Source organism: Bos indicus, chromosome 3 (genome assembly GCF_029378745.1).
Source record: "Bos indicus isolate NIAB-ARS_2022 breed Sahiwal x Tharparkar chromosome 3, NIAB-ARS_B.indTharparkar_mat_pri_1.0, whole genome shotgun sequence".
Classification (NCBI taxonomy): domain Eukaryota; kingdom Metazoa; phylum Chordata; class Mammalia; order Artiodactyla; family Bovidae; genus Bos; species Bos indicus.
Genome location: NC_091762.1, coordinates 51579201 through 51604139, shown reverse-complemented (window position 1 = coordinate 51604139; position 24939 = coordinate 51579201). Strand labels below are relative to the sequence as shown.

The 24939-nt window shown below is 37.0% G+C and overlaps 1 protein-coding gene across 4 annotated transcripts; it reads left to right on the top strand.

The window, feature by feature from the left end:
- The first annotated feature begins 775 nt into the window (after positions 1-775).
- C3H1orf146 (chromosome 3 C1orf146 homolog) lies at positions 776-24286 on the top strand. Of its 4 annotated transcripts, XM_070786116.1 has the most exons (7): positions 776-887; positions 13656-13762; positions 20942-21035; positions 22759-22927; positions 23339-23417; positions 23805-23830; positions 24077-24226. In XM_070786116.1, the coding sequence occupies exons 2-7, from the start codon at positions 13694-13696 to the stop codon at positions 24096-24098; spliced, it is 459 nt and encodes a 152-aa protein (XP_070642217.1). In that variant the 5' UTR covers positions 776-887; positions 13656-13693; the 3' UTR covers positions 24099-24226. The 4 variants fall into 4 exon arrangements, with proteins under 4 accessions (XP_070642217.1, XP_019812619.1, XP_070642218.1 ...); XM_019957060.2 differs by lacking the exon at positions 23805-23830 and having other exon boundaries at positions 24077-24286; XM_070786117.1 differs by having other exon boundaries at positions 23805-24219.
- Positions 24287-24939: the final 653 nt, after the last annotated feature.

The following is a 24939-nucleotide window of genomic DNA, read 5'->3' as shown; positions in this document are numbered from 1 at the left end:
AATGTCTCCTCTACTCCTCTGCTATTAGCCTGCTCTGAAACGTGAGGACCTTCCAAGGAGAGGTCCTCCAAACCCTCCTGCCCACACCAGCTGCTGGCTCAATTCCTTGAGTTTGCAAACCCAGGTGGTGTGGCTCCAGCCAGGTCTTGACTCCTCTCATATGTCTTGTCATGTCTTAACTGTCCAAAAGAGGCGGCAAAAGAGTGCATCTAATTTTAATATCATTTATAGAAAACTCCACATTTATTATACAAAATGGCTACCTTATGGTATAATTAATCGTATCACAAGAGTTCCGCAGAGGATTTTTTCCTGGAGCACTTTCTCTCCATCTTTTATAAAGGAAGACACATAAATCATTTCATACTCTAGCCATTAGGCTCTAGGCAAATGGTAGTTTTCCTTTTTCCTTATTTTTGAATTTTTACAATTGTGAGCACCAGTGCCTAATAATTTGCTGAGCTTCATTTAGGTTTGAAACAACAGAGTCCCAAGAGGAAATACCCAGACCTCTATACGTTACATTTACAGCCATTAATGAAACCGTATTTTTTCATAATCTGAATAAACTGGAGGTCACTTTGATTTTATGTTCACAGTAGTACTATACGAATTGAGCCTAAATTTAAGAAATTGTGAAAAATCAGTTCCAGGGAGCTAAATTTAACGTGAAAAGTCCCTTGCACAGTTTCTCGTATAAGCGCTCCAAACAGGGAGACACGTGGGGCGTGGTTGTTAGTCTGCGGCTGCGCAGAAGCCCTGAAAGCAGAGCCTGAGGAGGCGCTGAGCGCAGAGAACGCGCCTGGGCCTCCTGCGCCGCCAAAAGGGCTTCTCCTGGAAAATTCCTGAATCTTGGGAGCAGCGGAGCTGTCACTGACAACGTGCAGGTTAGGTGTGTTTGCAAGTTTGGGAATGAGGCTGCTGATAACCTGGTTCTTGTGCCAGTGTGGTTTTTCTCAGTTTTGAAAAACCTTGAGGTAAAGATCAGCGAACAGATCTTTACCTCAGGGATTTGGCGGGTGAGAAAGGATCCTCCGTAGCCTTTTCTTCTTTTGGGAGCTATGTGGAAACGGGTTTTCTCGGCTTGTTCATGTAGGATTCGGGAACTGCTTTCTTTTCCAAACCTCTGACTTCCACCCCATGATTTATATTCTCCTTCGGTGTAATTTCTAATTTCTTCACACTTCCCAGTCCTGGGAGGTTGGGGAAGGGGAGGGGACGGGGTGAGGAAGATTCTTCTAGAAAGTAGGAAATCGAAGAGGCCGTGAAGATTTGTAGGCCAGTCTCTGTCACTTGACTAGTGAGGAGACTGAGCGGTAAAGCAAGTTACAGTAAAGAGGTTATTATGCAATGTTAAATTTATTTAAATTTGAAAACTTGGGAAAGACGAAACCATAACGACAAAAGCCCAGAATATTTGGGCTTTGGACCTGGCATAAGACGCCTTTGATTTTCAGATGAGGAAACAGGCCACCTGGATCAGAAACAAAGGATTTTTTGAAACTTGGTGGCAAAGCAGTAACCAAAGTTTCAGATTCTTGTTGGTTCCTCTGGCCCCCAAATCCCACAGGGATTTGAGAATAACATAGGTAGACCTCGTGAAGGTACATTCAGTTGATTGTGTTAACAGAGTGGATTGTGTTAACACTGAGTGGAAGAACGCTTTTTAATTAATAGTGACAAGCCTGCTTGCCTCATTCCTCAGTGTTGCTTATTGCACGTGAAAAATATTCTATACATATCCAGCAAAAACCTGCAGGAACACTAAAGGCCCCTTAAAAATTATCTACCCCATTAATCCCTAATTATTTTCCAAAATGTCTGTATCAATTTACATTCTACCTACCTATGTGTAAGACTCCTTATTGCTTCATATCCTTGTAAGTTCTTTTTTCTATTTTAATTTTTGTCACTCTTACTGCAGCTGTTCTCAACAGTTCTATGAGATAATTAAACCTGTAAAACGTGATTTAAGAGATTATTTTCTCATGACTAGTACCATTCTAGATGTATAGAAGAAAAGCAAAATCATGATATATCGTGGATATCTTAGGGAGGGCTAGGCAAACTGTGACCCTTGAGCCATATCTGGCCTTCCACATTTGGAGCCATGGATAGTTGTGGTTCAAGTGACTGAGAAAAATAAATCAAAGAAAAGTAATACTTGTGATACATGGACATTATATGAAATTCATATCTTAGTGTACATAAAGTTTAAGAAATACAGTCACATTCGTTTGTTTCCTTACTATCTGTAGCTTCTTTCATGAGTCATTGCAACTGAAATTATATGGCTCACAAAGCCTGAAATATTTACTCTCCAGCCTTATACAAAAAAGTTTCCTCACCTTAGTCTAATGGCATTAGAGTTTCATATCCCAGAACCCTAATTAAGAAGGCTTTCATGGGTACAACATGATACCTCCTTGTCATCTTAATATGCATGTAATTTAACTTTTTGAGTGTGTTATGAGTGAGCTTTTAAAAAGTAGGTAGAATTTTGACAGGCAGAGATCAAGGTAGTTGTTTCAGATAGAAGAAAATAGTATGGTATAGTCGTGAGGTGAGAAAGTATAGGGTTTCTTTGTTATAGAGGGCAGGATTGACTATATAATTTACAGGCCCAGTGTGAAATGAAAACATAGAACCTTTTGGTTAAAAATTCACATTCTCAAGAAAGCAATAGGAGAATAATAGTGATAAACCAAGTATAGAATCCTTTTAAGTGTGGGGCCCTATGAGACTACACAGATTACATGTCAGTGAAGCTGCCCCTGTTAGTGGGAAGTATTTCTGGAAAGGAAACATGGGGCCAGACTTTGGGAAGAGGAGTTTGAATGCTAGGCTAACAAATTTGGATTTAATTTCTTAAGCTTTAGGAAACCATTGAAGTTTTCTGGACAGAAGAGTGATCTAGCTATAATTCAAGTTTTAGGAAAATTATTTGAGAAGAGTTTGTAGAATAGATTTGAAAGGAGGGTTAGGAGGTAATTAGAGTAGCTCAGGCATGAGATAATAAACATGGTACTAATTGAAAAAGGAAAAGAGCTAGATCTAGATTTGGACTCATTCACTTTTTTTTTTCATTTATTGTGGAAAGAATACTTAATATAGATCTGCCCTCTTAATAAAACTGTAAGTATATATTATAGTGTTGTATACTCCTAGGTGGCACAATAGTAAAGAATCCACTTGCCAAAGCAGGAGACATCAGGGATGTTGGTTCAGTTCTTGGGTTGGGAAGATCCTCTGGAGTAGGAAATGGCAACCCACTCCAGTATTCTTGCCTGGAAAATTCCATGGACAGAAAAGCCTGGCAGGCTACGGTCCATGGGGTCGCAAAGAGTTGGACACGACTGACCTATTGAGCACATACACAGTGTTGTACAGCAGATCTCTAGAGCTCATTCATCCATAGAAGAAAATTACCTGAGTATAATAAAAGCCGTAAGTGATGAGCTCACAAGCTAGTAACATGCTCAAAGGTGAAAAAGTGAACATTTTTCCTGTTAAGACCAGGAACAAGGCAGATATGCCCACCTTTACCATTTCCATTCTGCATAAAGTACTAGAAGTCCTGGCCAGATCAGTTAGGCAAGAAAAAACTGTTAGAACTAATATATCAATTCAGTAAAGTTGCAGAGTACAAAATCCACATACAAAAATCAGTTGCATTTCTGTATACAAACAACAAACTACATGAAAAGGAAATTAGGAAAATAATCCCATTTATAAAAGCACAAAAAGGGTAAAATACTTAGGAATACACTTTACTAAGGAGGTGAAAGACTTGTATACTGAAAACTACAGAACATCAATGAAAGAAATGGAAGAAACAAGTAAATGTGAAAGGTTGTTGTTGAATCACGCGAATACACTGGGATTCTTGGCCCCCGGAGGAGAAGGATTCAATCCGGGGCCAGAGATGAGGCTTGATCACTCAGAGCTTTTGTGTAATAAAGTTTTATTAAAGTATAAAGGAGATAGAGAAAGCTTCTGACATAGGCGTCAGAAGGGGGCAGAAAGAGTACCCCCTTGCTAGTGTTAACAATGAAGTTATATAATCCAAAGAATATCTGGAGGTTGTAAAGACCTCATCAGACCTACTCCCATAATTTACATTTTAAGACAACACTGTCCTCAGGCAAGATACATCCTTGTAAAGACCAGGTCTTCTCCCATAATTAACATTTTAAGATAACAGAAGGTTGAATCCAAAGACTGTCCTTAGGCAGGATACATTATTATATAATCCTAAGGAATGTGGAGAAAGAAAAAAGTTTGTCTTTTCTTCCTCCTTGAGAATTCCAGACCCCTCTCTCCTTGGGGACCCCTAGACTCCCTATCAACCTGCCTAGGAACTGACTCTCTCAATGGAATGATATCTTGCGTCCGTGGATTGGAAGACTTAATAACTGTTAACATGTCCAGTCTACCAAAAGTAAACCCATTCATATTCATTCTGTAGGTACATATGCCCTTTGACACCATCCTCTCAGCCTGAATTTCCTAACATGTAAAATTATATAGTCTTTTCCTTTTCACATTTGTTGTTGAAAAACCAAAACTGAAGTTCAGCGCTCAGTTTCTTGTGTTCTCTTTTGAGCATTCCTCACGTTATAAAATATATATATTTAAATATGTGTATATACACATTCCATATCTAATTGATCTTTTGTTTTGTGATGGTTATGTCTCTATTCTGAGAAGCCTTTAATTTTATTATCAAGTTTGAATCACTTCAGCTTCCTCTCTTTTTTCTCCAAACTGCCTGTGCTAGAAGGAAAAGCCTGGTTTGTGGATGCCAATTAAATCAAGTAACAAAATGTTTATAAACTATCTACTGTGGACTAGTATGGAGGAAGAACAAAAATTGAAATATCATTAGAAAAGGCTTCATGGAAATGCTGAGACATAATCTAAACTACAGCATAACCAAAAGATTTGAACCTTCTAAGGAGTGGAAATAACAGACATGAAATTCTGTTACTTATAAGACATGGGCCAGCTTTCTTTTGAGCACCCAAACTTTCTGTTTAAAAAAATAAAAATTACATGTTTAGAAATAACAGTCTAATGTACATTGTGCTTTTTGTTTACCAGTATTTAGCATTTATTGAAGCTTACTATTTAATTAATGCAGTATACATTTCAATAATAATTACTACTTATTATGTGCTCTACTGTTTTACATGATTTATGTATAACACATTGATCTTCTTAATAGCCCTGTGGGGCAGGAAATATTATCCTCATTTTAAGGATGAGCAAACTGCGGCATGAAGAAGTTAAGTGATTTTCCCAAGGTCAGATCATTTACCAGTGGTAGGTAGCAGAGCCAAGGATTTAAATCAGGCAGCCTGGCTCCAGAGCCCACACTTTTAACCAGTACACTATCTTGCTACTTTATGATCTGATTTAATCCTCACAGGAATGTTGTAAAAGAGGGTGTATTCTCTGCATTTTAAATTGGAGACAGCTGAGGTTTAGAGAAGTTAAGTAACTTGCCCAAGTGCATGTCAACTGGTAAGTGACAGAACCAAGATTGGAACCTAGGGTCTTCCCTGGTGGCTCAGTCTGCCTGCAATGCAGGAGACCCAGGTTCAATCCCTGGGTCGGGAAAATCCTCTGGAGAAGGAAACGGCAACCCACTCCAGTATTCTTGCCTGGAGAATTCCATGGACAGAGGAGCCTGGTGGGCTACACTCCATGGGGTCACAAAGAGTTGGGCACGACCTGGTGACTAACACTTTACCTTCACTCCAACCCCAGAACTTGTGCTCTTGACCATTATGTTATATTGCCCTGACAATGACTAAGACAGTCTTTTTAAGTAATTTTTAAAAAATAATTACTCATTTTTGGTTGTGCTGAGTCTTCATTGCTGCCTGGGCTTTTCTCTAGAGTCTTCGTTGCTGCCTGGGCTTTTCTCTAGTTTCAGCAAATGGTAACTACTCTTCGTTGCATTGTGTTGCGATGCATGGGCTTTTCATTGTGGTAACTTCTCTTGTCGCCTAGGTTCTAGGGTACGTGGGCATCAGTAGGTGCAGCTCCCAGACTCCAGAGCACAGGCTCAATAGTTGTGATGCATGGCCTTAGGTGCTCCACAGCATGTAGGATCTTCCTGGATCAGTGATCAAATCTGTGTCTTCTACGTTGGCAGGTGGATTCTTTACCTCTGAGTCACTAGGGAAGCCCTATCATAGTCTTTATAAAAGTAAGCCTAAAACTGCATAGTCTTTATAAAAATAAGCCTAAAACCTTTAAAAAATCTAGATGCTCTTGATCCCATTTACTTTGTGTTTTGATTTTATGTTTGAGAATTCCCAGCATCTGTAGCTCCCAAAGCCATATTGGGTAGATCTCCATGCCAGATCAGTTGTGCTCTCTGAGTTTGTCTCAATTTCTAATCCAAAAAGGTATGCCTATTTGGGGCCTTCTTTCCTCCTTTAAGAACTCACCTTAGTCCTATTTTCTCCTAAATACATAGAATTTATTACTGATATATCCTCATCATGGTAATTTCCATGTTTTAAGAATATGAAAAAAAGCTGCTTCTAACAGAAATTTAGGAGATTCCTGTTTTGATAATTGCTGCTGCTGCTAAGTCGCTTCAGTTGTGTCCAACTCTGTGGGACCCCATAGACGGCAGCCCACCAGGCTCCACCATCCCTGGGATTCTCCAGGCAAGAACATTGGAGTGGGTTGCCATTTCCTTCTCCAATGCATGAAAGTGAAAAGTGAAAGTGAAGTCGCTCAGTCATGTCTGACTCTTAGTGACCCCATGGACTGCAGCCTACTAGGCTCCTCTGTCCATGAGATTTTCCAGTCAAGAGTATTGGAGTGGGGTGCCATTGCCTTCTCCAGTTTTGATAATTAGATATCTTCAATTTCATACTATTGTAAAAGATCTTACCACTTGAAAAAAGATCCTGTAGAAGCAAAGATTGTTTCCTGGTCATATAAGCAGTACAGGTTATTTTATCCAGAAGTTCAATGTGTTTTTCCTTTTGGAAAATAATTGGCATGTGGTAGCTTTGGGGACCTTTTTCAATAACTGTTGAGGTGCTTCAAAAAGGTTATTTTTCACTTTTCATAACGAAAGATTAGCTTTGCTTTCTTTGCTTGATTTCAGCTGTCTGGCATTAATGTTGGTTTTCATAGCAGCAAGAGTAAGCAACTGGTAATGAAGTAGATAGAATTACTGTAGATTTCAGAGTCCCACCACTGGAAACATTTTGAATGGCTCCCGTGTTGAACACCTGTGCTTGTTTTTTTAACACACAGAATTTGCTAATTGAAAAATGATACACTCATTATTATATGTAGCTATATTGTGGTATAATTAATGTGTAATTAATTGTAGTGTATATGATTTTTGATACATTTATACACCTTTGAAATCATCACCACCAATCAATATAATGAATGTAGCCATCATTCCCCAAAGTTTCCTCCTACCCTTTCTAATTCTTCCTTCTGTCATTATTCCTCCATCATCACCATTCTGTTTTCTGTCATTGTGAATTAGTTTGCATTTTCCAGAGCTTTATACAAAGGGAATCATATAGTAATCCTTTTTTTTTTTTTTTTTGGCTTCTTTTACTCAGCATAATTTTTTAGATCCAGGTTGTTGTGTGAATCGGTAGTTCGTTCCTTTACATTGCTGAGTAATATTAGAGTATAGATATATCACAATATCCATTCTTCTGCTGAGGGATATTTGAGTTGTTTCTAGTTGGGGGTATTATGAATAAAGCCTTCGTGTTTACCTCATTGTATAGATCCAGGCTTTCTTTTGCCTTTGTAAAAATACCTAGGAGTGAAATGACTAGATTATATGGTAGGTATATGATTAACTAAATTGCCAAGATATTTTCCACACCGATTGTACCACATATCTTATGAATAGCAGTGTATGAAAGAGTTCCAGTTTCTCCACATCCTTATCAACACTTGATATTGTTGTTGTTGTTTAGTCACTTAGGTCACGTCTGACTCTCTTGTGACCCCATGGACTGTAGTTTGCTAGGTTCCTCTATCCATGAGATTTCCTAGGCAAGAATACTGGAGTCCGTTACCATTTACTTCTTCAGGGGATCTTCCTGATCCAGGGATCAAACCCAAGTCTCCTGCTTGGTGGGTGGATTCTTTACCACTGAGTCACCTGGGAAGCCCTGCCAATTAAATATAAGTGAAAGTGAAAGTGAAATCGCTCAGTCGTGTCCAACTCTTTGCGACCCCATGGACTGTAGCCTACCAGGCTCCTCTGTCCATGGCATTTTCCAGGCAAGAATACTGGAGTGGGTTGCCATTGCCTTCTCCAGGAGGTCTTCCCCAACCCAGGGACTGAACCTGGGTCTCCCGCATTGTAGGCAGACGCTTTACTGTCTGAGCCACCAGGGAAGTCTTTTTCAATATAAGGATTAAATATAGGGATAGGGATAAATTAGGGATAGGGTAAGGATTTCGTATCTCTATATCTATTGATAAGTGTATGTGTCACGCATTCTTTTTTTCAAAAAACAACTAAAGAATGCTTCTGCAAAATGAAAAAATAAATCAAGGGAAACATAGCTCTAACATAGGAGAGAGGAGAAAGGAATTCCCAGGATGACAGCTAATGAATCAGACCCATATCTCCAATTTATGTTGAAGAGGGAAGGCTAGAGTCTACATGAGTAAGAAGAGATCTCTAGGGGAGAAAAATGTAACTGAGGGAGTATTTGTGTTGGAGCATTTGGAAAAAAGTACTGAAAGTTTTGTAAAAGTGATTTATTATTTTGTTTTGGCTTGGTTAAAGGAGTTGACAGAGCATATAATGATGGTAATAATATAATATGTCATATTTATGTTTTCCTATGTAAACTTGATTTTCTTAACTATTCTGAGATAATAGAAATCCTAGTGTTATTCTTCTTGTTGTTTGTCATTATATTCCCATGAAAATATGCTCAAAGACATTGAATGATCACAGTAATAGATAACAAGACTAGATCCCTCGTCTAACTTGTGGTCTTTCTACTACACCATGGGTCTTCTACCAAAAAGTTTGAATGTATGTCTTATATTATTCTCCTAAACTAATTTAATCCATCTCTGTACCTCAGATTTCTTAACACATAAGAAAGGCACATGGCAAAAACCTCCCTCTTCATGGCAGTCAACCAGTAACCCCCTTACTTGTTCCCAGTTTGCTGTGACCTTTATTTTGCTTTGACCTTTATTTTGCTTCTGATATCTGGACTTACTGTTTGAACTTGCTAAAAGTGCTGGGCACTGTGCTCGGCATTGGGAATACAAAGATGAATAAAACATGGTCCCACTGCTTGAGGAGCTTCCAGTGAGAAGTCTTTTCATTGAGAATACAGCTATATAAACAAATATAACTATATTAATGATTGATATAATAAAGATAAGCTTGGAGTACTATAGTTCTACAAAAGAGGAAGGTCCTAATTGCCTGTAGAGAATAGGAAAAGCACAAACTGTTTATTAAAATTACATAGGAATTGTCAAGGAGAGGAGGGGAGTTTTAGTTAAAAAATATGTAAAGGGATGAGATGTGAAAAACGTTTTGTTCAGGACGACAAGTTCTTCAGAATAGCTAGAGTATTTGTAATATGTTGAAGAATGGCAGGACATGAGGCTGAATAGGAAAGAATTTGTATACCTTCAGTTTAGACTTTGTTCTGTAAGCCATGGTGAATTATTGAAGGATTTTTAATTGGGGAGGAATATAATATTTATGGTTTTAAAAGGTAATTCCATGTATTGCAGGGTCAGTTGTAATTGGAAAAATTTGCGACCAGATTAAATGCCTAATTTAAATCACCCCAGTGATAATTGAAGGGTAGGAGAAATGCCACCCTAGAATATGCCTTTTTGGCGTAAGGATTATTTTGAGCTGATTATTTTTTTAAAAAAAACAGACACAGAAGAAGCTCTGAAAACAGAGTAGAAGTTACCCTTTTGTGAAGGATATTTACATTTATGAAGGAAATCTTTTGTAGGTGTCTTCGTCTCTGTTTATGGGAAAGTAGCAGCAGGATGATTCTAAATCACAGGAAACTCCTATCAGTGGAAATGGCACCAACCTAAATCTGCATAACAAAACTTACCTTTGGTACTGTGCCTTTCCTAATTGTTCAGTTGATAATTCATGTCTGACTCGGTGACTCCATGGATTGTAGCCCACCAGGCTCCTCTGTCCATGGAATTCTCCAGGCAGGAATACTGGAATGGGTTGCCATTCCCTTCTCCAAGGGATCTTCCTGACCCAGAGATCAAACCATGGTCTCCTGCACTGCAGGCAAATTCTTTACTGTCTGAGCCACCAAGGAGTGAAGTCACTCTGTCGTGTCCGACTCTGCAACCCTGTTGACTGTAGCCTACCAAGCTTCTCTGTCCATGGGATTCTTCAGACAAGAATACTGGAGTGGGTTGCCATTTCTTTCTCAAGGGGATCTTCCCGACCCAGGGTCTCCCACATTGCAGATAGACACTTTACCCTCTGAGCCACCAGGGAAGCCCCTTCCATAATTGGCCTCCTCCATGATGTCTTTCTTTTGTCATTAACTTAAAATGGTATTTAAGGTGGTAGCTTGAGCCATCTCAAGGATTTACTCAATTTTTCTGGGTATCTCCCATGTATACCTGAGGTATACATGTTAATAAAATTCTGTTTGTGTTTCTCTTATCTGTCTTTTATAATAAGGGAGGGTCTAAGCCAAGAACTCAGAAGGGCAGGGTAGAAATTATTTTTCCTTCCCTATATAATTGTCAAATAAAGTGTGTCATATCTATACAAAAGAAAGTTACCCAGCCTTTACATATTTTTAAAAATATGTAAGGAAAATGCTTATGACACAATGTTAAATGAAAACACTTGAGTGTTTATAAGTCCTAAATATGAGGAGATATATTCACAGATGGAAAGTCTCAAGTTCATAAAAATTTTAGTTTTGGGACTTCTCCAGTGGCCCAGTGGTTAAGACTCCACGCTTCCCCTGCAAGGGGCATGGGTTTGATCCCTCTTCAGGGAACTGAGATCTTGCATGCTACGTGGCATGGCCAAAAAAAGCTTTTTTCCAAAACTGTTTTATAGATAAATGCATTTCTAATTTTTAAAAGTCCCTTTAGTAGGGCTTTTTGTTTTGGGTTTCTTTCTTTTTTTTTTTTTTGCATTTTAAATTCAGTTTTATTTAAGTTTAATGTTAATTCCATGCTGTGTTTTGAACAATACAGATTCTATATCTATGGCTCCAGTCAGATATCCAGTAGTAAAAATTAGCTTTAAGATACATACATTGAACAAAAGAGGTTGAGGGAGCTAAGGAGGGTTAGGGGGGAGCCAAAGGGAGAAGGAAGAAGAAACAAACAATTGAACACATATGAAATCTTTTCCATACCACCTTCAGTGCTAACCTGCTTCAGAGGGAGAGTAGAAGTAAGCCGGAGTGAGCAGCCATGGATTGTTGAACTGTTACAAACACCATGCTTTTCAGCAACATTGCAGCAGAGTTTGAAACACTTTTTACAGCAAAAACATTACAACAAACTCCCCAAACAATCTTTAACCAACAGGGTTTTTTAAAATAATTGACATGATGACTCTAAAATTTATAGGGATGAAAAATGACCAAAGGATAGCTACAGCACAACTGAAAAAGAGTTAAGATGGAGAGACTTCCCATAAAGATATCAAGACTTTTTTTTAAATCTATGATAATTAAAAAAACAGTATGACATTGATTTAGGAATAAGCAAATTGAGCGACTAAATAGAATAGAGAACCCAGAAACAGGTCTGTTAATATAGAAACATTGTATGACTAAGGTGGTATTATTAATGACCAGGGGGAGAAAGGAGACTAAATAAACAGTTCTGGGACAACTAGATAGCCATATTTTCAGAAAAATGAAATTGGATCCCTACTTAAGACTCTATACAAAAAATCCAGATGAATAATTAAAGACTTAAATTTGAAAGGCCAAACTAAGAATTTAGAATACAATGAAGGAGAATATTTGACTTTGGAACAGAGAAACAAAAAAGCACTAATCATAAATTAAAAGATTGATAAATTTGACAATATTGAAAATTTTAACTTGTGTGTATCAGATATTACCATAAAGAAGGGAAAGACAAGTACAAACTGGGAGAAAACACACATAGCTAATAAAGACTGATATCCAGAATATGTAAAGAAATCCTACAAATGAAGGAGAAAAGGAAATCTAATAGAAAAATGGGCAAAACTTGTCACAGAAATGGAAATATAGCTTAAGGGTGTTTAGTCTCAATATCAGAAAAGTGCCAAATTCAGACCATAATTAAATTCAGTTTGATGCTACTAGCTTTGCAGTAATTTTCACTTTTATTGCCACCCAACTACCCCAGACATGTATATCTTCAACTTTAGTGCACTGAACAGAATAACAGAATTCTGTTATTACATCATTTTCTTTTATTATCGGGTTGCTAGTATACTATGCTTTGTTGTTGTGTTATTGCTGCCTAGAATGCTTTTTCTTCCCTTAGTGTAGGAATTCTTAAAATGTGGTCCCCAGGCCAGCATCAACAAGCATCACCAGTGTACTTTTTAGAAATGTCCCACCCCTGAACTTTCAAAGGATGTTTGTATAGTAAATAATTGTAAATTAGAGATAGTTATGTTATTTGCCTCTAGAGCAGAGGGCAGGTATGCTTGCAGTCTCTTTAGAAAAGGTTGGGGCTTTCTGAGCTCTAACTTCCTTTCCTGTAGTGTAACCCCTGTGTGTACAGATGGCTTTTGTCTCATCACCCCATGGGAACTGCCCTTGGGGAACTGCTAGAAGAAAATGGTGATACTCCTGTTGCTGTGAGTAGAAAACTGTCCTTTGTCTCTAATCCAAGAGTCTTTTGTCTTACCCTATACCCATGAAATTCTTGCAGGTTAACTTTTGAGTTTGCAAGTAGGATAAAATTTCAGATCTTTCACATCTTTTTTCTCTAATGCTCTGAAATGGGAACCATTGCTTGTAATAATTGTTAATGGGGAGCATAATACTGAGTGAGCTTAACATGTAAAGTATAATGAGCTTCCCAGGTAGCGCGGGAGGTGAAGAATCTGCTTGCTAATGCAGGAGATGTAAGAGACGCAGGTTCAATCCCTGGGTCTGAAAGATCCCTGGAGGGCATGGCAATCTACTCCACTATTCTTGCCTGGAGAATCCCATGGACAGAGGAGTCTGATGGGGGTGTAGTCCATGAAGTGAAGTGTTAGTCACTCAGTTGTGCCTGACTCTTTGCAACCCCATGGACTGCAGCCCACCAGGCTCCTCTGTCCATGGGATTTTCCAGGCAAGAATACTGGAGTGTGTAGCCGTTTCCTTCTCCAGGGGATCTTTCCGACCCAGGGATTGAACTCCAGTCTCCTGCATTGCAGGCAGATTCTTTACTTACTGAGGTATAGGGTCTCAAAGAGTCCGACACAACTGAAGTGACTTTAACAAAAACAATGTATAACAAGACAGATACTCTTTTAGTGTCAAATTTTGACTGTCAAGTATTCTTTAGAATGTCTCCATTACCCTAATTTTATTTCTTTCTGAAATTTACTCATTCATCAAGCAAACATTTCTATGTGTTATTTTTGCTGTTATTTTTCTCAGATTGTTGGCACTACCAGAAGCTGATTTGATCCAAAGAGATGGCTGAAAGTGATGGAAAAGAAAAAATAAAATGGACAACCACCATTATTATTAGCTCATCTCTTAAGGTAAAAGAGGCATTTGGGCCATTGATCTTGAATTTAAAATTAAGCAATAGAACAGTATTTTAAAATACCTTTAGCTTGATTATCCAAAGTTGTGTGAATCAGCAAGTATATAATCTAAAATGTATTTTAAATATAAATTAGGAAGATCACTGCATCCATTTTCCTACTTCTCTAAATATCTCAAAGTTGGACATTTTCTTAAGTTTTTCTTTCTTTTTTTTTTTCTCACTAAGCCTATTCTAAGAGATGTTAAATGATTCCAAAAACAACAATTCATATGAACATATATTACTTAAGGTTTTTTGGAGAAGTAAACAACAGGAACTGACCTGTCTAGACTTAGTAGCATTGAGAGGAGACTCCCTACGCTTGAAGGAGGAAGGAATGGGAAGTTGAATGCCTGAGGGCAATTGATCAGTGTTTTAACTCTGCAACTAGCAGGATTATCTAACCCTTTCCCAGATGTTTATCTTATGGATACCACCTAATGTCTAGAATGAGGGGGCAAGAGATGATTCTTCATGGTAAAGAAGAGAGAGAGGTTAGAATAAGACTTTGAGTATGATTTTTTAAAATCTACCCTGTTCTTTCATTGTTGCCTCAAGCTGCCCTCTGCTTTGTTGGCTTCAGCCATCTAGCTCCATACCCGTTTTAAGACAGCCTTAAGTTTCACTGGAATTTTTCATGCTTCTTTTTGTTAGATTTCTGGAATCCATATTTTTCTCCCATATTTCTCTTGTTTCTTTAGCTTTGTCAGAGTGATTGTAAGAGAGGAAGATAGCAACCAATTCTAATTTGCCAAAAACAACTGCTTTTATTTGTTTTATCTATCTTATTTTATGCTATTCGTCTCACCTTTTCTGTTTTTTTTTTTTTTTTTTTGCCTTTTTGTATTGATTGTTAATATTGTCTCTTTTTTTTTTTCTTTAACTAGCTTTGGAAGTTATATGCTCTATTTCTGTTTTTTAATAGTTACCCTAGAAAATTTAACATACATACATACTTAGCCCAACAAAGTCCAAAGTAAATAATAAATTTTTATTGTTGTTTTTGATGTTCAATCACTCAGTTGTGTCTGACTCTTTACAACTTCATGCATGGACTGCAGCATCCCAGGCCCCTCTGTTCTCTACTACCTCCCAAAGTTTGCTCAAATTCTTGTCCATAGAGTGGGTGATGCTTTTTAACCGTCTTATCCTCTGTTGCTCCTTCTCTTTCTGCCCTCAATCTTTCCCAGCATCAGAGTCTTTTCCAATATGTTGGCTGTTTGCATCAGGTAGCCAAAGTATTGAAGCTTTAGCTTTAGTAACAGTCCTTCCAATGAATATACAGGGTTGATTTCCTTTAGGATTAACTAGTTTGATTTCCTTGCAGTTCAAGGGACTCTCAAGAGCCTTCTCTAGTACCATAATTCAAAAGCATTAATACGTCAGTGCTCATCCTTCTTTATGTCCAACCTACATCCATACATGACTACTGGAGAAACCATAGCTTTGACTAGACGGACCTTTGTTGGCAAAGTGATGTCTTTGTTTTTTAATATGCTGTCTAGGTTTGTCAAAGCTTTCCTCCAAGAAGCAAGTGTCTTTTAATTTCATGGCTATAGTCACTACAGTGATTTTGGAGCCTAAGAAAATAAAATCTGTCTCTGCTTCCACTTTTTTCCCTTCTGTTTGCCATGAAGTGATGGGACTGGATGCCATGATCTTGTTTTTTTAATGTTGAGTTTCAGGCCAGCTTTTTCAGTCTCCTCTTTTATCCTCATCAAGAGGCTCCTTAGTTCCTCTTCACTTCCTGCCATCAGAGTGGTATCATCTCCATATCTGAGGTTGTTGATATTTCTCCTGGCAATCTTGATTCCATCTTGGGCTTCACCCAGCCTGGCATTTTGCATGATGTACTGTGCATGTAGGTTAAATAGGATGACATTATACAGCCTTGTCATACTCCTTTCCCAATTAGGAACCAGTCCATTGTTCCATGTCTGGTTTTAACTGTTGCTTCTTGACCCGCATACAGGTTTCTCAAGAGACAGATAAGGTGGTCTGGTACTCCCATCTCTAGTAATTTTCCAGTTTGTTGTGATCCACACAGTTTTCAGCATAGTCAGTGAAGCAGCAGTAGATGTTTTTCTGGAACTCCCTTGCTTTTGCCATGATCCAACGAACATTGACAGTTTGATCTCTGGTTCCTCTGCCTCTTTGAAATCCATCTTGAAATCCATCTGAAAGTTCTTGGCTCACCTACTGCTGAAGCCTAGCTTGAAAGATTTTGAGCATAACCTTGCTAGCATGTGAAATGAGCACACTTGTACAGTATTTTGAACATTCTTTGGCATTACCCTTCTTTGGGATTGGAATGAAAACTGACCACTTCCAGTCCTGTGGCCACTGATGCGTTTTCTAAATTTACTGACATATTGAGTGCAGCACTTTAACAGCAGCATCATTTAGGATTTTAAATAGCTCAGCTGGAATTCCATCAGTTCCACTAGCTTTGTTTGTACTAATGCTTTTTAAGGCCCATTTGACTTCACATAACTGGTAAAGAATCTGTGTGCAATGTGGGAGACCTGGGTTGGGAAGATCCCCTGGAGAAGGGAAAGGCTACCCATTCTAGTATTCTGGCTTGGAGAACTCCATGGACTTTATAGTCCATGGGGTCACAAAGAATCGGACACGAGTGAGCGACTTTCACTTTCACTGACTTCACGCTCCAGGATGTCTGGCCTTAGGTGAGTCACCACAACATCATGATTATCTGGGTTATTAAAACCTTTTTTGTATAGTTCTGTATGTTCTTGCCACCTCTTCTTAATCTCTTCTGCTTCTGTTAGGTCCTTACCATTTCTGTCCTATATTGTACCCATCCTTACATGAAATGTTCCCTTGATATCCAGTTTTCTTGAAGAGATCTTTAATCTTTCCCAATCTATTATTTTCCTCTCTCTTTGCATTGTTCATTTAAGAAGGCCTTCTTATATCTCCTTGCTATTCTCTGGAACACCGCATTTTTTGGGGTCTATTTTTCCCTTTCTCCCTTGCTTTTCACTTCTTTCTCCAGCTATTTGTAAAGCCTCCTCAGACAACCACTTTGCCTTCTTGCATTTATTTTTCTTTGGAATGGTTTTGGTCACTGCTTCCTGTACAATGTTATGAACCTCTGTCCATAGTTCTTCAGGCACTCTATCTACCAGATCTAAATCTTTAAACCTATTCATCACCTCCACTGTATAATCATAGGGATTTGATTCAGGTCATACATGAATGGCATTGTGCTTTTCCCTACTTTCTTCAATTTAAGCCTGAATTTTGCAATAAGGAGTTTAAGATCTGAGCCACAGTCAGCTCCAGGTCTTGTTTTTTGCTGACTATATAGAGCTTCTCCATCTTTGGCTACAAAAAACATAATCAGTTTGATTGTGGTGTTGATCATCTGGTGATGTCCACGTATAGACTCATCTCTTGGGGTGCTGGAAAAAGCTGTTTGCTACTTATCTTCCTCTTACATGACAAATAAATCTTAGAATACTAATTCCAGTCACCCTCTTCTGTATTGTATTTGTTGTTATCATATAGTTTAAATTCTCTCAATTTTTTAACTCCACAAAACATTATTTTCTAAAGTTAGTAATTATTTAGATTTACTCATGTCTTTGTTACTTTCTTTGCTCTTCTTCTTTTGGCTCAAACCTTCTGTTTTGGATCATTTTCCTTTTATTCTGAATAATATAATTTAGAAATTACCTCAATGAGGACCATCTCAGTCTTCCTCTCAAAATACAGTTGACCCTTGAACAACGTGGGGGTTATAGGCACTGATTACTGCACAGTTGAAAACTCACCTTTAACTTTACATTTGACCCATTGTTATCAGAAGCTCTGTGTGTGAGGATTCAGTGAACCTCAGATTGTGTAATATATGTATTTATTGAAAAAATCTACATATAAATGGACCCACACAGTTCAAATCCGTGTTGTACAAGAATCTACTATATTTTTGTTTCCCCCTTGATCTTGAAAGATGTTTTAAAAATCAATTTAACTGAGGTGGGACTTACATACAATAAAATACACACATTTAAAGTGTAAGCTTAATGAATTTAGACAAATGTGTATACCTGTGTAACCATCACCCCAGAATATATAGAACGTTTTCATCACTCCAGAAAATTACTTCATGCCCTTTTATAATCAATCCTTTATCCAGTTCCCTGCCTCAAGCAACTGTTGATCTGATTTATCTCAGATTTATAGTAAGTTTTGTCTGTTGTAGTTGTTCAGTTGCTCAGTCATGTCCAACTCTTTGCAGCCCCATCAACTGCAGCACGCCAGGCTCCCTGTCCTTCACTATCTCCTGTAGTTTGCTCAGATTCATGCCCACTGATCGGTGATGCTGTCTAACCATCTCATCCTGTGCCACCCCCTTCTTCTTTTGCCTTCAATCTTTCCCAGTGAAAGTGAAAGTCACTCAGTCATGTCCAACTCCTCGAGACCCCATGGACTGTATAGTCCAGGGAATTCTCCAGGCCAGAATACTGGAGTGGGCAGTAGTTCCCTTCTCCAGGGGATCTTCCCAACCCATGGATCGAACCCAGGTCTTCCGCATTGAGGGCAGATTCTTTACCAGCTGAGCCACAAGGGAAGCCCAGTCTTTCCCAGCATCAAGGACTTTTCTAGTGAGTCATCTCTTTGCATCAGGTGGCTAAAGTATTAGAGCTTGTTTCTCCATCAGTCCTTCCAGTGAATATTCAGGGTTGATTTCCTTTAGGATTGACTGGTTTGATCTGTTACATCCTTTTATATAATTTCTAATTTTTTACCAAAATTCTCAATCTTGCATTTTATCTCCTTGAATATAGTAAATAGCTATTTTAAGGTACACATGTAACTTTACTGTATGTCCTGTTACTGTTTCTATTACTTGTTGTTTCTCATAGTTCTCTTTTCATGTAATTTTGTCTCTTTATATGTTTGATTATTTTTGATTGTTGGAATTTGTATTTGAAAAAAAAGTGTTTGTAGAAATTATTTGAGGCCTAGAATAGTGTTATATTCCTCTAGAGAAACCTTAATTCTGAGAGAAAATTAAACCTTTAATTCTCTAAGCAGGGTTTCCAGATAAAATATAGGACACTCAGTTAAACTTAAAAGTTTCAGGTAAATAATGAATTTAGTTTAAGTTCAGCCCAAATATTGCATGGGACATACTTATATTAATACTAAAATATCATGTTTATCTGAAATTGAAATTTAACTGGATGTTTTATATTTTTATTTGCAACTGGATGTTCTGTATTTTTATTTGCTGATGTGGCCACCCAGCTTCTATTGTATATAATAAAGGAGCTTATGTCCTGTTCATTTCAGTGATACTTGTTATGTTTGAATTGAGAAAATATTCAGATAATTTTCTTTGTTCTGTAGCTGCAGTGAGGAGACCTAATTGAGAAGAGTTGCTCTAGGGAGTGCTTCTGCAAGGTGCTTGGGAACACTAGTAATACAGTATCACTTTAATCCAATTTTAGGGATTGAAATGGTTTGAAGCTAGGCTGCAGCCCCTGTGAGAGCTGTTCCACTTTTGTCAAATGCTCTCTTCAGCCTCTCATCTGTCTCTTCCTGAATTGACAGATGCCCTCAGGGGAGAAAATGGCCTAAATGCCCATCTCTTATCTTTGAATTTCTGTATAGGTCTTGGTCTTGTAATTTTTCACTATCCTGCTAGCTCTCTGATGCATTCAAGCAGATTTTTAAAAAATTTCCAGCTTTTCTAGATGCTTTCAGCAGGAGAGTTGGCCTAAATTACTTAATCTGCCATCACTGGAAGCAATATATAATTTGAAAACAGCAGAAAACTCATGGGAAGAGTCTTAATTGAACTCTAGGTCAGAATCTGAGTAGCATAAAATACTCTATCTTTAGGAAGGAATCAAGTATTTGGTACCTAATTCCAACCTGTGTACTTAAAATATACACAGGCAAATATATAATAATAATGAGGCAAAATATAAAATGTAAGGGATTTCTATCTACTTGGAGACTAACAAGCTTGAGTTTTAACCAGTCAGTAAATACTATGAACCACTTATATTTTAATGCTTTGCTCAGTCGCTTCAGTGGTGTCCAACTCTTTGCAACCCAGTGAACTGTATCCCGCCAGGCTCCTCTGTCCATGGGATTTTCCCAGCAAGAGTACTGGAGTGGGTTGCCATGCCCCTCATCCAGGGGATCTTCCTCTTGTGTCTTCTGCATTGCAGGCAGATAATGAATGCTAAGCCACTGGGGAAGTGCTTTAGGCAATATCTAATTGTTAATAGCTTCTTTTATAACTGTACCACTTAAAGATTTGATCATTGAGACACTAAATGTGGTCCCTCTATGGAGAAAAAAACTTAAAAAAAAAAGTAAAAATATTTAGTTCTCCTGGAATAAACTGTGGGTTTGGAAATGAGTTGTGTTACTACGGCTGTTACTTAAGGAAAAAATTAAGGACAATATGAAAGAATTTAAACTATAAGAGCAAACACAAACTTCTTTTTAAAAAACAACTTAAAGATGGATTCTGACATGCATTAATGAATAAATAGAAGGTGACGTGTTTCTTAGATGTGGTGTGTTAGATGACTGACACAACCATGAAGTGCCGTACAGAAAACTACAAAGACAATCAATTCTCCAGTTCATCTGTTTACAGTTACCTTTAGTAAACTTTTCAAATGTTGTAAGCACTTAGGTGAGTTAGAAAATATGTATGAAGACAATAGGACTTTTGGTTTAAATACTAAGCATCTAATTTCTAGGCCTCAAATATTTCTAATTTCCTATTTATCCACATAATTATGGGTATGTGAAGAATCCATCTTCAAGTTGCTTTTTAAAAAGAAGTTTGTGTTTGCCCTTATAGTTTAATTCTTTAATATTGTCCTTAGTTTCTTCCCTAGGTAACATAACTAGTACACAACTCATTTCCAAACCCATAGTGTATTTCAGGAGAACTAAATATTTTTAGTTTTTTTTAAGTTTTTTTCCTCCATAGAGACAGCACATTTAGTGTCTCAATGATCAAATCTTTAAGTGTACAGTTATAAAAGAAGCTATTAAACTTCATGTTTTTTCATTAACTTTAATTAACTATTAAAAAGATGTTTTAAGTCTGTATTTCTGAAAATTTTTTTTTAAGAGTTATGAAGTTGCAGCTGCCCTAGAAAATCGAAGCCACAAGGTTAGGTATTCCGATTCAGTGGAGAATGGATCAATTATATTTTCTCTTTCTGGTACAGTATATTTGCTGACTTCCTTGATTTAAGTTTGTTAATAAATACGTGCACGTAAATTCTAATTATTCAGTAGTTCAGTAACGAAGTAATAAGCTTAAGGTGTTATTTTTTGGGAAAGGTGAATGTGTAATAAAACTTTGTTATTCCTGCAAAAGCAGTACATGTGGCCAATTACAAAATACATTCCTTTTTAGATTACAATTGTTGAACTAAAGTTAAATCACTGAAGTCTAGTAGAGGATGGTACAAACTACTTGCTTTGAAACTAACATGAAAGTACAACAAAGCCACCCTCCCTAACAATCAACATTTAAAATATTACTCATATTAATGAAGAAGCTAGCATCATATTGATCAAAATCCATATATAAAAACAATGCAGGATGTAAAGCAATCATCCTTCAATTAAAAAAATTAGGTGGAAAAAAAAACAATATAGGAGAATGTTTTTCATGATTTTGTACAAGAGTTTACTGAACATAATATAAACAAATACTAACTAAAAGAACCAAATGGGGACACATGTTCCTGAAATCATAAAACTATACAACTGTGAGTCATAGGCAAAGGAATTAGATTAGGATATGAGAAAACTGGGGACATGGGAAGGGGGCAGCTCTACTTGTGCTTAGAAAATGACAGAAGTGTTAAGATGTGGAGGTAAAGGATTTTATTAGAATGGTTATGAATAGACCAGTTCTCTAACAGAGATTTTGGAAGACAAGCACTTTCAAAAGCTCCTAGAAATAGACATCCAAGCTGAAAATGGTCCAACCTCACATTCATCCTTCCTGGTTGGATAGAGAGCCCTCTAGAGAGAAGTAAAATATTTTTGGTAAATACCTACTCTGTTGTATGCTTTGGTCACTTTATATACATTCTCTTATTTAATCCTTTTAACAAACCTATCAAAGAACTATTATTCCAGCCTTACAGATGAGGTAATTTAGATTCAGAAAGGTTATATAAATTTTTAGTGTTAAGTTCATTCAATTAGTATAATCACATAGTTATTTACTTCCTGAGATTGTGTCTTCCACTCATCTTTTAAAGAGCTAATCAGATTAAGCTTCTCTTCTGGACCATTCTTTTTTTGGGAGGTTGGGGGAAGACTGCCACATGGCATGCAGGATCTTAGTTCCCCGACCAGGGATCGAACCTGTGCCCTCTGCAGTGGAAGCACTGAATCCTAACCAGCGGACTACTAGGGAAGCCTTCTGGAGCATTCTTCTATACTTGATACTGTTTCAGAGACCCTAGATATCTGCTCCTGAGTATGTTAATTTATATAATGGTTTATGTTATGATACAAAAGATTGTCCAAGGAATAACTAAAAGTTTGCTTAAAACTACTTTTCTTTAGTTGATTTCCAGCTTTTAAAAATTATAACATGAAAAATTAACATGTAACTAAAATTAGGCCTTACTTTCATTGTGGATAGTGCCTTAAAGGAAAAAAAAAATGGTTACTGACCCAGAAAGGGTTCTCCCCTTAAATATTTAGATTGTCATCCTTTTACTACAGAGCACTTCAAAGAACTAGCTAATTATTTTGCTGTGTAAGACTTTTGTTATAGTGATTTCCATCTGTTATGGGTTTAAGGCCTGGACACTTACATATATGTTTAACTTATAGTTATTTTTGTTGATTTTACTAAATTTATAAAAAATTTTATTAATATGACAAAGTGACATTTTATATTACGTTCACCTCTCCTAGGAGTTGCATTTTTATTGATGGATGCTAGAGAATGCTTTATGTCTGCTGAAGAAACATTTCTAGCCAAAATTGAGAAGTTTATTAACATTCACCAAAATAGTTTTTTGGTTCTGTTTGCTGCCCTGCATGGACCTGAAGAATGGAAACTGATGTTCAGGATTCAGCAGAGGTATGGACAGTAACACTACAGACCTGTTTTCCTTAAGTTATTTTATGTACTTCAGTTCTGAATTGTTTCAGGCAAGTGAATTATGTTTTGCCAAAAGATAAACTTTATAATGTTAACCTTTCATTTTTAATACAACGCAGGCCAAAGAGCTCTTCTATGAATGAGGGTGACAAGTTTCAGAATGCATGCTGATTTATGGAATTCTTCAGCAAGACTAAATTAGAAGTGGAACACTTTTTAGTCAATTAAGTTCTGGTTTTAAAGCCATATTAAATCCTCTGTAGAATAAGGCAGGCATGAATGAATAAACAAATGACAAACAATAAAGGATTTTTGTCTCTTCTTTCCACTTAGGATAACAAATTTAAGTCATATGATCTATTTAACTTAAACGATTTTTTTCTCCCCCAGATTCCTGGGTAGTAACTTACGGATACTTCCAGTACACAACACAGTAAATGCGATTAATCTTATGTGCACCATAGCTAAGGTAAGTCACCTGAGGAAAATGACATACATACATACACACTGATAAACTTTGAGAAACTTCACTTCAAAGTGCATTCCCTATTCAATGGAACTGATAAATATTGTTTCCCTTAGAGAAGTTGCTATTTCCAAACACATGCAACTCTTTCCCAAGCCTGAACTTGGCCTCTCAAGTCTTCTCAATTCCAGTAGCAACTATCAGAATCACTCATTTACGTCCCAAGATCATTTGGTCATATATACATTGTGTTGGCCCTACTGGTTACTTAAATCTTCTTTCAAATTCTCAAGTATAAATATTGGTAGTCATGAACTGTCAGAGTGCAAACATGCTATTTTATAACTTGACTAGTTTCCACTTTTCTTTTCATGCTTGTTCTCCATAAAGTCTGCTCCCAACTCCCATAGGCAGAGGTAGGTGTTCCTTACTCTTTTACTTGGAACAGATCCCTGTTGAAGCAATTCTTAATAGTATTCTACTTTTCTGGTTTGCATGTTTGAAATTCCATAAAGACAAATATCAGGTATTTTTCTATTACTCTAATAACTCATACATAGTACTGATTAATACTTGTTGAATAAGTTAGGTATTTTATGATGTGACCCTGTAAAAAATACCTTATTTCTTAAATAATGTTGCATGTTTGTATCTTCTTCCAGATCACCTCCAAATCATACATAGATAGCATCTGCTACAGAATGATAACAACTAAAGCTTACATCATTGAGCAAAGTCCTGTGTGGAAAACACTTCAAAAGATAAAACTGAGTAGTGATACATTTAACCCAAATTAGATTATCAACTATAAATGTTCTTTGGGAAGGATATTAAAATAAAATACATATAATTAAAAATGATTTTACTTTCAGAGTTCTGTTAATTCCTTTAATAATGTTCAAAAAATATTGGTACATGTATATAAAACTTAGATTGAAGCTTCTTAATGATACAAATTAAGTTGGAAGAAGAAATGTTTAATTGCAAATAAGCAGCCCCTTGGGTTAAAGAAAAAGTCATATATACCTTTTTATAATACAAGCCACTATTTCTAAAATTAATCTTCACAGGTACTTTTACACTGTAACTACTGCTGGAAAGCTGGTGATAGAGGACTCTGCCCTCTAAGACTCCTGAGGCAGGGAAAAAAAGGGAAATTAGGAGTAGTACACAGACTCAGAATTTTTCTCTAAGCTCCTACAGTGCTATGATAGCCAGTTTAACACTAGGAGTTCTAAAATAGCATCTAACTGGAACATAAAGTGTATCAGAATTTTTATAAACTCACAACTGTATGGATAAAGGTAATTCCAGTACATTTTATGAAATCATAAAATTATTGATTCGTATTAGATTTTTCAACAGTAGTATTTAAAATACACGTGGGCATTATTTACCATATAGATACCTTTTTAAAAGGAAACAATGCTACTGATCCATAATGTGTCACTGCTGAAACAGATAAGTAAGAGAAGCTACATTTATTTTCAGTGTGTTTTACAGAAAAACTTCTATAAAGGTATTA